Source organism: Aristolochia californica, unplaced genomic scaffold, assembly GCF_029961685.1.
Source record: "Aristolochia californica isolate CCGP_79_NKW_82.1479 unplaced genomic scaffold, dmAriCali1.0.hap1 SCAF_2, whole genome shotgun sequence".
NCBI classification, from domain to species: Eukaryota; Viridiplantae; Streptophyta; class Magnoliopsida; order Piperales; family Aristolochiaceae; genus Aristolochia; species Aristolochia californica.
The window spans coordinates 50,096,616-50,108,065 of record NW_027181881.1 but is presented as its reverse complement, the minus strand read 5'-3'; the positions used below and the strand labels follow the sequence as shown (position 1 = coordinate 50,108,065).

The following is an 11,450-nucleotide window of genomic DNA, read 5'->3' as shown; positions in this document are numbered from 1 at the left end:
ATTGTTTAGTTGGTCAAATTTGACCCGCTGACATGGCGTATTTCTTTGAATGGCCACGTAATCTGACTTTTCCTGAGACTAAACAATGATAAATAATCGTAAACTTTCCAAATGATCAATAACCCTAAATTATTAATAACTAATGTTTTATTAAATGGTTAATTATTATCTATTAATTACTATATAACGCTAGTTAATTATTAATTATTAATTTTGCATAAAATTATTTACTGATAGTTAAATAATTATAAAAAATATATATAATCATAAATCATATAATTATAAGTAAACAATAATTCATTGTTACTAATTATTATTACTTAATTTAAAATTAATTATTTGTTAATAATTAACTAGTAACCAATTGTAACTCAATATTAACTTGTAACTATTAATCGTTAGTAAATAACTAATTTAATTAGTTTTTTTACAATCGCACATTAAATCACATAAACCATAAACAATTTCCTTAAATTAACATAATTAACCAAACTTTTATTTTTAATTCTAAAATATTCTTGATCAAAAACGATTTATTTCAGATCCAGATATCCGTCTAAGATCCAAAAGATCCAAATTCACATTTGAATCCACCTCTCCCCTCCCACCCACCCATGGTACACGAGCGAAGCTTTCTCGTACTAAACCTTCACAGTTTGTAAAGTATTTTCAGGCTTTTGAGGACATAATGTTTCCACTTTCTGCAAGTCGCTCTTCCTTTTTCTTCCCCCACGAAACCAAATAGAGACCACCCACAAGCAGTAAACCGCCACCGACACTGCCACAAAAGTTGCAAGCGGCATCAATATCAAAACTATCAGAAAAAGCAGTTTCAGAATGAAAGTGATCGTCGATGATATCAGTCTCTAACCTTCCCCAGTGTAGCATTTCTTTCCACAGAAAAGCTGAAAATATGACAGTTATGAGGAGCGAAACAGGGGCAAACAGGGCTGTGAAGACGGGGCCTTTCTTTTCTATACACCAGATTTGCAACCAGTAGCTGAGTCCTGTCACAATAACTCCCTGTCGTTCCACTTGAAGTTGTTAGCTCTGTAAGGTAAACAAATACTTTTTTTTTTTCTGTCCAAGAACCAGAGGTCACTACATAACTCATCATCATGGTTTGATCTTTGAGGCGAAAATGCTGGTGTTTTGTTGTCTTCTTTAGAATATATACTTCTCATGCTTTGTTTAACAGTGATAGAAAAAAGTGAAAGGGGTTGCAATTTGCTGAAAAAGCAAGTTGGGGAACCAAATAGTGTCTCTGTGTGATCCACACTAAGGTGCCTCTGGTTCAGATGTACCGGAATTTGCTATAACAGCAAGTGAAATGAAGTTCGGAAAACTGTCATTGAAGAGTCACACATCTCAAAAAATCTCAATCCATACAATAGGGTTTGCTATTATGACATTAAAAGAGACGAATGGAAAAGTAAAAGCAAATATGGAAAATATTGCAAGTGCAGGGAGGACGATGAGGGTTGAAAAATATTAAGAAACATACACAGTATAGCACAGATAGGAGGTGAATATCCCAACCCAGCTTCCATGAATCTGGGTTTCTATCCAAAATCACGGCGAGAATGGCGGACTGAATGCAACTAAAAAAGCACTGGATAGCAGTAAGATGTACTTTCGCCGGATAAGCTTGAAGAAGAAGACCCTAGAAAAAACAAAAGCAAGGTTGAAAATAAGACGTAGAAAAGATAATCTTTCTTAAGTAAAATTTTCTTTACGTTACTGTTCTGTACTGTTTACTCATGATTAGAATCAATTAACAAAGATCTGCCAATGTGATTTTCTTGAACCTGAAAAATAAGCCACAAGGACCAAGCTGTATTTGCAGCTAGCATAAGCAGAGAACCTTTCACCAACTCAAATCGGGAAAGAACCTCATGAAGGTCTGAAACATGATGATCCGTTTGAATTGAGGGACGATGACTGGTTGACATTATAGGAGAACCCTTGTAGAACGCCACCATAATAGCGCCAGAGACACATATAACAGAGCCCACTAATTTAGCCACTCCAAACGAATGCTTAACAGAGATTTTCTCCATCCTGAAATCAGAAAAATGAAAAAGTAAGCCAGGTTCCAATTGTCGTCTGGGACGAAATTAAGTTGGATATGTCATTCACCTTAGTATGACGGCCATGATGAAGGTAATGGCAGGGATTGCATTAGTGGAAGCACTGGCCATTGTTGCGGTTGTGTTCTTCAGTGCCACATTGAAGAGATTCAAACTCAAGGTGATCCTACAATTTGACGACCCTTTTAAGACAATTTTGGTTCACCACACACATGGGCGAACAGTGAAGATTTTTCTACAACTTAAATCTTACTGGTAGAGTTAACTATAGCGAGACGGACTTACCCACACAAGGCAATGGAAAAGATTTTGCAGAGCAGTGCAAATGATACAGGAGGAGCCTTCTTCCTAGAAATTTGGCAGGGCGTATAGTGACGAAAGAGTACAGGGAAATTAACTATCTCGACAGGAAAAGGTAAAACAGTTATTTATCTTCACCTTTCTACGAAGTATGCGAAAGGAGCTATGACAAGAGTTGCAATTCCTTGCCTGTAGACAACAAACACAAAAGGGCTCATTCCTTCGTCAATAGCAAGCTTGGAGAACAAGGCCATTCCAGCGTACACAAACTGTATGAAAAGAATTACAATGTAAGGCCCTTGTGCCTGGAAGAAAGCCAAAGCTTGTGCCATGTTTGCTATAATCCGCCTAAGAAAATTAACTGAATGGAATCTAGAAGAAGAGAAAGAAAGTTCCAGGTTCTCTTGCAAGAATAAGATGGAAGAGCTCCTCTATATGCAGTATACGAAGGATTACAGGCAACGGTTAACAGTACTATGATCTTCGAAAGGTAACACGATGCACTGTCTGAAATGCCTGGTCATAAAAAAATCTCCTTACAATAATTTTCCCTTTTTGTCTGAAGAAACATATGTACTGAACATGATTCGAATGATATTTCAGAGGTCTTATCAACTTTAATACTGCAAGAACCACTAAGTTTTGTTGAGTGGGATTACCACACTACCTACACCCACTTACATTCTTCTCTGAAATGAAAGGAAAGGAACGACCACTTCCGAGGAATATCCAAGCCGGATTCAACTGAGAGAGATAATTTTTTCCTTAGGGAGTGTGTGGCGGAAGAAATAAGCCAAATTATCCTAAATGAAGATCTTAAAAAAGCCAACATCGGGTTAAAAGCAATTCAAATCATGCTCGGAACTAAAATCCGCCTAGAAGAGTTACCCACAAGAAATTCCCACTTCCCAGCTCGTTCACTGGCTACGACATGGGAGGGAGAAGACGAGCTACTTTCCTACAGGAGGGATAGTGGCAGATCTAGCTAGTATTTTTACTAGGATTTCCAAAGAAATGCTGTAGCCTTTATCGACAAAAGCACTAGAAGGAACAGAAGGTGGCTGACTGGGTTGAAAAATGTAAGAAACACCAAAAGTAAGAAGGGACCCCAATGCAAGCTGCAAGGCCTGGCCGCCTGGGATTGGCCGCTGCCAGTAAATTCGATACGCAGCCTGCGAAGAGGAAAGTGTATGCCTGAGGCTGCTTTCCTTGCGGATTTTAAGGCAGGAGAAGGCAGGACAAGCCAACATGCCCCGAGGAATCCGACCTCAAGCCCAAAAACTTCGCTTCGGGAGTTCTTACTCACAGTTGGGATGGGATAGGAAGGGGAGGCGGTCAGAAAAAAACCAGTGCAAAACGTCGGCAGGTTTTCCCAAATCTGACGCTAATGTATTATATGCCTAATAGTTGCGACATTTAATCCAACGGAGTTCCTGCTCCGATCTCGATTTAAAATTTTGCATAAAATATAAATCAAATAAATTATATATAAAATTATGCATATATTTTACATAAAATTTGACATGACCTCTATTTAAAATTGAACATATCCTCTGCACATTAACCTTGCATAATTATGTATAAATTTTATTCAATAATTAAACATTCTTTTAAAAAATAACACTAATTTTATCCATTTGTACTCAATCAAATTGTTCTGATCACACATTTGAACTGTGCCCCTAATTGTGCCCGTCCCTAATTCATAGAGGGCATTTAGATCAAAACTATTCAATTATGTTAATCTATGTATTAAAATAAGTCAAAATTAGTGTCTTGTAATCACATAGGGTGAGTGAATCAAACCTAATTGTATAAGGAGACACACTTCAAATACTATTTCCATATGATTGAAAGTGATCAACCCCAATACTTATATGTAGATTAATAAAAATGAAACTCACCTGAAAACATTATAAAAGAACAATCTTAGTTAAACTCATCATATAGGGAGTCTATATATCAAGACAAAAATACAACACAAGAAAATATAAACATGAAGGAGTTGTGCACACTCAGATAAAGTCAGCCTCTTATAGCTGGTAAAAATGGAAAAGGAGTCGACACCAACTTATAAGCAATGGACAAAAAAAGTAAGAGTTGGCTCAAATGGGAATGTTAAAAATGCAAGTGGATTCAAGTAGTCAAAGTTGGATTTGACCTCAAATGTGAATGTTAAAGACAATAGATTCTACTCTTACCAAACGGAGTGGCCCCAATGCAAAAAACTTTTTTGTAGATGGATTTGAGTGCTCAAAGAAGGATTTGACTTAAAAAATGATAGTTGGAGCTAATGGATTCTACTCTCATACAACAGAGTCAACCCCATAGTGTAGATTTTCAAATTATTAGAATTTCAGAGATTGATTCAGAGGACTATAGGTCTCCAAATATTGTAAGTGACCTACCAACATATTTACCAGAAAAATAAGGATTTATTGATTATTTTGTAAATTTTTTTGAGCATATTTTCACCCATTTTTTGTAAAATATCAAAATCAACTTTATCAACTCTAACAACTAGTTTTGAAACATTGGGAAACATGTTGTATATGTGAAACTAAACTCAAACTTCAAGACCAACTTGCCCACATGAATATGAAAGCTTCCAAGTGCCTCTTAAGTGATTTTTCAAAGTATAGTGACATCAAAAGCCAAGAAATAGTGTTTCAAGTGAAGTTTGTCATTGAGAGCTATATATTTATATGCATTGAGTTTTAAATGTTATAAAATATTAGTTACTTGACTTGTGGAAGGTGATTTCATTATTGTTTTGACTTTCATATCGTTTGATTTTCATTATGGAGGGGTTTTGCCCTCCCCTACTTTTTATACTTGAAGGAAGGAAAGTCATCCTCTTGTTTCTACATGGTGGGCAAGCGCCCCCTTGCAAAGGAGGGAAGGAAGAAGACCCTCTCCAAACCCCATACTTTTGTGTGAATATGCATGGAAGGGCGCTGCCCTCTCCTCCCTTTCTCAATTTCTTACATGAGGGAGTACGTTAAGGGCAGCCACTACCTATGAGAGGATGAGAGGTTGAATTGAACCACGTTGTTGCATTGATTCAGAGTAGTATTTATATATAATGTACAACAGAAGTATAAATATAATCGTCAAATATTTTATCTCCTAAACCGAAGAGAAGATAAGAAATATTATCTGTTGAACTGAAGGGAAGATAATTCCTTATCATGCCCCCTCAAGATAGGCCACAGGTAGAGAAACCAATCTTGTCTCTTAACAACAAAAATTGTGAACGTAGCAATAACTTTGTAAGGATATCTCAAGGGAATGAGAGAAGAGAGGAATTCTAGCTCTTGGGAGAGAGGAGAGAAAAAAGAGGAACAAAGAGAGAAGTGTGTGAACAAATTTGAGCTAAGAAGAAGAGGCTTGAATTTTAGAGAAGGTTGAGCACTGTTGAGTGCACGAGAGCATTTGGGGTTTTGTTTGTAGTGGACATAGTGATTAATCTTACTGAGATGATGTATTTAAGATAAGCAGTGAGCAAGCAATTTTTTACTATGAGGGTTTTTTTATTGTTCTTTTTTCTAAAAAAATTGTTGCATGTGTGAACCACTTAAGCTACACATGTGGTGTTCACAGTACGTGGGCTCCATTTCCATCAATTAATTATAAAGTCTGAGATTAATCACAAGTCAAAACAGATAAGGTGTTAAGGAGGAAGAAGGGGAGACCAAGGCGGCGACTCCCGGAGACTCGATTCTAGTGATGGTCGCTGGTGAACTTCCTCTACAACAACGGCGATGCTTCTGTGGGGACTAATCAATAGTTGTAGCACGATGGAGGTTGGAGGGCATTGACTCAGGTTGTGTCAGCTACTGATGGGGCGGTGAGGGATGCGTCAGTGATGGGTAGTTTTAAAGACATTAACGGAAGAAATAATGATTGTCGACGAAATTTGGGTGTCGGCAATGGGAAGAGGATAAAAAGAAGATGAAGATACAGGCTTGGTAAGGAGACTATGGAGACGTCGGGCAATGAGAGAGGAGTCGGACGGACAAGGGGCGAGGTTGAGACATGAGTAGTCTGCTTGTGGCTTTTGGCGGTCTTGTTGAAGATGAAGTGATCGATTTTGGGTATATGTCGCATGAGCAACGGAGAATGGGAATAAGAAAATATGGCGGGGATGCAATCCATCACTTCCGATCACTCAACTTGAATTTTTGGAGGTGTACGAAAGCTCAGCCAGTGCGAGTTTTCGTCGGAGAGGGCATTGCAGAGGAGTGATGAATAGAGAGAATTTCGAACAAAAAAAATGAAAGAAGGTAGATGCAAATGATTAATTGATTGACTCTGATACCATATAAGAAGTTGAACTACCATATTTTTACATTGATGAAGACTGGTATTTATATACAATTTACAATAGAAAGATAAATACAATCATCAGATATCTTATCTCCTATACCTAATGAAAATAAGAGATCTTATCTTCTGTACCGAAGGGAAGATAATCCCTTATCACTACCCTCCTTTCACCTTCATGTGCAAGGGAGAAGGGGTGGGAAGGTGTATCCTCTTTGACTTTTTAATAAAAATATTTTAAAATAATTATATTTTAAAATAATAAAAAATATATAATAATTTAGTATATATATATATTTAATATTAATTTGTATTAATGTTATTTTAATTGTCTACTATACTTAAATTAGAAGGTTGTATTTGAAAATATACAACATCTAAGGTTGTCCCCTTTGAAAATATGACATTAAAAAAGTTCAAAGTAGGATAAGAATTAACTAATTTTTTTAAAGGTTTTGAGAAAGAAGAAAAGAACAACATCCATCAAAAGTGACAAGGCTACCCAAGTAAAGAGTTTTACTTATCTATTGTGCCCTAAAAAAGAGATCGACATATGAGACATCTACTTACCATGTCAAATAAGTAAAAACAAGTGGATTTACAAACTCTTTTGAAGTACATGCCACTAGGAATGAGAGGATTCCCTGGCACATGCTTTTCAAAGTAAAGTTGAACTTCTTAGGTTATTTGTATATGGTTTTTTTTACCAAAATAAATAATTTAAAAAACATATTTTGAGAAACAACGAAGTCATAAACTTATTTTAAAAAATACTCAACTTTGATTGGTCCATTGTACATGTGTACAATCAAAGGTGACACATAAGCTTTGACTGCTTACTTGTTACCACATCATCAATACAGTATGAGTAGATAGGCACATTGACTGACACGCACTATTCTGACATGTCATCTGCCAGGTAAGATGCCACATCATCTGCCTTATCATTTCGCGCCACGTAAACCCTCACTTCTTATTTTTTTCTCTATCTCTCTCTCCGCTCATCTTTCCCCTCTCCTCTCCTGTCGCCCTCTCGCCACCGCTCTGCCTCGGCCTCCTTTCCTCTCCTCTCGCCCTCTTGCAGTGCATGTTGTCGTTCCCCTGCTGTTGCTGCTCCCCACTACTCCCTTGCTATTGCTGCTCGACCTTGGCCTCCTCACCTCTCCTCTCACCCCCTCTCCTTTCGCCCTCTCGCAGTGCCTACTGATGCCGCTCCCCATCGCTCGACCTTGCCCATGACCTCGACGCCCCCTTCCTAATTAAAAAATTAAAAAATATTTTTAATCGATAATAAAATGTGTTAAATAAGTAAGAGAAAGATTTTTTAATTAATTAGTATATTTATTTTATTTTTAATTATTTTAAATATAAGGTAATAAAAATTCTATCGATAAATTTGAAAAAAATGTATTGATAAATTTGATTTTTAAACTCAAAACTAAAATTTTCAAAATATTAATTAAAATATTTTTTAAATCGATAATAAAAAGGTGTTAAATAGGTAAGAGTAATATTTTTTTATAACTTATTATTTTAAATATAAAGTAATAAAAAGTGTATCGATACATTTATTTTTAAACTCAAATAAAATTTTCATATTTTTCAGTTAATAAATATTTTAAATCGATAATAAAAGGTTTTGTAAGATTTTTAATTGACTAATATATTTTTTAATAATTTATTATTTTGTAAATAAGGTGATAAAAAGTATACAAATAAATAGTATTTTTAAACTCTAAAATAATTTTTTTGTGTAATTTTTTTAATTTATAAATATTTTAAATCCATAATAAATGGGTAAGACTTAAGAGTAAGATTGTTTCAATTTATATATATTTTAAATCCATAATAAATGGGTTAGAGTAAGATTTTTTTCTATTTCTAAATATTTTAAATGGATAATACGTTAGTAAATTTTTTAATTAATTAGTATAATTTTTAAAAATATATATATAAAGTAATAAAAAGTGTAACGATAAATTTTAATTTTAATTAATAAATATTTTAATTGATAATAAATGGTGTTTTATTATTTATTATATTTTTTATTATAGATATAAGGTAATAAAAAGTGTATTCATAAATTTGATTTTTAAAATAAAAATATTATTCAAATTTTTATCATTTAATGACATCACAACTTACGTGGCAGATGACGTGTCGAAATGGTGATGTGATAGTCGATGTGTTCATCTACTCACGCAGTGCAGATGACGTGTGACACGTAAGCAGTTAAAACTTATGTGTCACCTTTGATTGTACACATATACAATAAAACCGGTCGAAGTTGGGTATTTTTCAAAATAAGTTCACGGCATCGTTGTTTCTGAAATATATTTTTTAAATTAGTTATTTTGGTAAAAAAAAAACCCATTTGTAATATAAGATTTTGAATCACCTATGTTCCTCTGCATCTCATAAAACAAGATATAGGTGAAGATCTTAATTTGGACATTGAGAAGAATACTAATAGTGACAAACACAGGCAGCTCAGAAGTTGACCATGGTTAATTACGTTCTCCATTAATCGTCCTTTTTATTTTCCCCAGGATCGTCCGTAAAGGGTAATATAAGTGTATAGAAGAGCAGGGATGTAGGGGCTTGAAATTTGAATAATCTACAATAAAAAATCATTCATATCATTTCAATCCAAAACAAGGAAACAATCAGAGTAACCAAATTGAATAAAAATATAAAAAAAGAAGCAAGGACGTCTCTGGCCCTCGTTGCCGGATACACCGATCACTTCAAATATTCTACATCAATGCCGGGAACAGTCAGTTCACAATTTCACTTGCTCGCTGCAGCCACCAGCCTCTGGTCTTTTTTTCGCAACCTTCATCCTTTTTCGCGGCCGCACTTTCACTGGGTTTCTTAGATCGTTCATTTGCCGTGCGTGGCCACTCCCACTGCCGCCTGTTCCTTTTGTTTCTTCTGACCGATCTCCACCTTATCTGCTGAAGGGGTTACCACAGTTTCCTGTTTCACCACTGGCTTTGCCTCCGCAGCGGGTCCGGCTTCCTGCTTCAGTACCTCTGGCTTGGCCTCTGCAATGGGTTTGGGTGCTTCCTGTTTCACCCCTGGCTTTGCCTCTGCAATAGGGTGGAGCGCTTCCTGTGTCACCTCTGGCTTGACCTCTGCAATAGGTTGGGGTTCTTTCTGTTTCACCTCTGGCTTTACCTCTGCAATGGGGTGGAGCGCTTCCTGTGTCACCTCTGGCTTGACCTCAGCAATGGGTTGAGCTTCCTGTTTCACCTCTGACGAAGCTTCTACTTTCACCTCCTTCGTTACTTCTGTTTCCTCTTTTGCTGCAGCTAATTCTTTCTCTTCGCTCTGCAGACATGAAGATCGATCGACATTCAATTTCAGTAGATATAAAAAGGAACCTCAGTATTCTATATTGACAATCTACTGTGAAATATAAAATCGATTCACCGGTGCAACAAAATGCCATTAAAGACTGTCCCCCTTAAACCTTCCTGCGGACCCCGTGTACTCCAAAGCTTCATTTTTTCAATCAGCCAGAGATGGATATAAAAGACGAAGATACAGTAATCCCCATTCCCAGAAATGATTCTTCACCTCAATTATCCACTACCATAAAAAATTTCTAGAAAAGATGGAGAACACCTCACCTCAAACGCTTTGCTTTTGCAGACGACAGCTAAGTTAACAGTGGTAAAGAAATAAAGAAAGAAAGAAATAAAGAAGAGAACAAGATCATGAAGAGGTGAGGACACCAAGAACCTTGAACAAGAGGGTCACGATTGATCATTCATAGTTACTTGATTAAAAACGCGAGACCTCAAAGTTAATCATACATGATATGACTCTGCACAAACACCCATGATTAGGAAAAAAATATTATTCTAATTGAAAGCTAAACGTTATATATATACCACTTACACAAAACAAACTGGCACAATTATTCATTGTTTGGTGTCTATGATCATGAGATGGATTAGTGCATGATATAATTCATGGGGCCACGTTACATACTGATGTAATTTAAAGTTGATATCATGACCTTCTCCTAACAACAATGCCTGCTCGTGGGCTTTTTGACAAATCTGTAACGCCTCTGCTTCAACACTTGAAACATTTAGAACTTTTTTCTCGTCTGAAATTTGGGGGGAATTTAGCAGATAGAAAATGAAAAAATGATATAGCTATAAATAGATGGTCGTTTCTTCACACGATTTCTGCTAAAAAGTTTCATAAAGGAAGCCAAGTTTTCTCTTCTTCTCGCAGAGAGACGAACAAAAGAAACGAAAAGCAGAGTGCATGCAAATAGTTAGGCTGAAATATCATTAATCGATATTAATTTTTTACCTCCTTGAACAAGTTGCCGAGAGATTGCCGTTTGCTTCCTTGTCCATCGTCACCTCCCTCAACTTTGATCTCTTTGACCTTGGGCGCCTCCTTCTGGATTTCCTCCGCCGACTTGGTGTCGGAGACAGCTAACGCCTCCTCCGAAGCCTTGGAATCGCAAACGGTGCAGTTCTCAGGCGGGAGAGGGATCTCTGCGGTGTCGGCGTTCAGACCACTGGGTTTGCTCGCACATCCTCCCATCTCTCTTTATATCTCTTCTACTGAAATGTCTTCTCTTGCAACAGAGATCGAAGAGAGAGAGAGAGAGAGACAGAGAGACAGAGAGCGGGTAACAGAGAACGAAGAATGTTCTGTATCGGGCAATGTTCTGCTTATCCCTTCCATTAGGGCTTGCATTTATAT

The 11,450-nt window shown here is 36.5% G+C and overlaps 2 protein-coding genes across 2 annotated transcripts; both read right to left on the bottom strand.

Moving 5' to 3' along the window:
• Positions 1–642: 642 nt before the first annotated feature.
• LOC137955504 (WAT1-related protein At1g43650) lies at positions 643–2,842 on the bottom strand. Its single transcript, XM_068802474.1, has 7 exons — positions 2,529–2,842; positions 2,376–2,438; positions 2,140–2,256; positions 1,809–2,061; positions 1,505–1,663; positions 872–1,023; positions 643–778 (listed from the first exon to the last, which is right to left on the bottom strand). The coding sequence occupies exons 1-7, from the start codon at positions 2,720–2,722 to the stop codon at positions 670–672; spliced, it is 1,047 nt and encodes a 348-aa protein (XP_068658575.1). The 5' UTR covers positions 2,723–2,842; the 3' UTR covers positions 643–669.
• Positions 2,843–9,334: 6,492 nt separating this feature from the next.
• Positions 9,335–11,395, bottom strand: LOC137955508 (plasma membrane-associated cation-binding protein 2-like). Its single transcript, XM_068802480.1, has 2 exons — positions 11,049–11,395; positions 9,335–10,049 (listed from the first exon to the last, which is right to left on the bottom strand). The coding sequence occupies exons 1-2, from the start codon at positions 11,286–11,288 to the stop codon at positions 9,600–9,602; spliced, it is 690 nt and encodes a 229-aa protein (XP_068658581.1). The 5' UTR covers positions 11,289–11,395; the 3' UTR covers positions 9,335–9,599.
• Between the last annotated feature and the right edge of the window lie 55 nt (positions 11,396–11,450).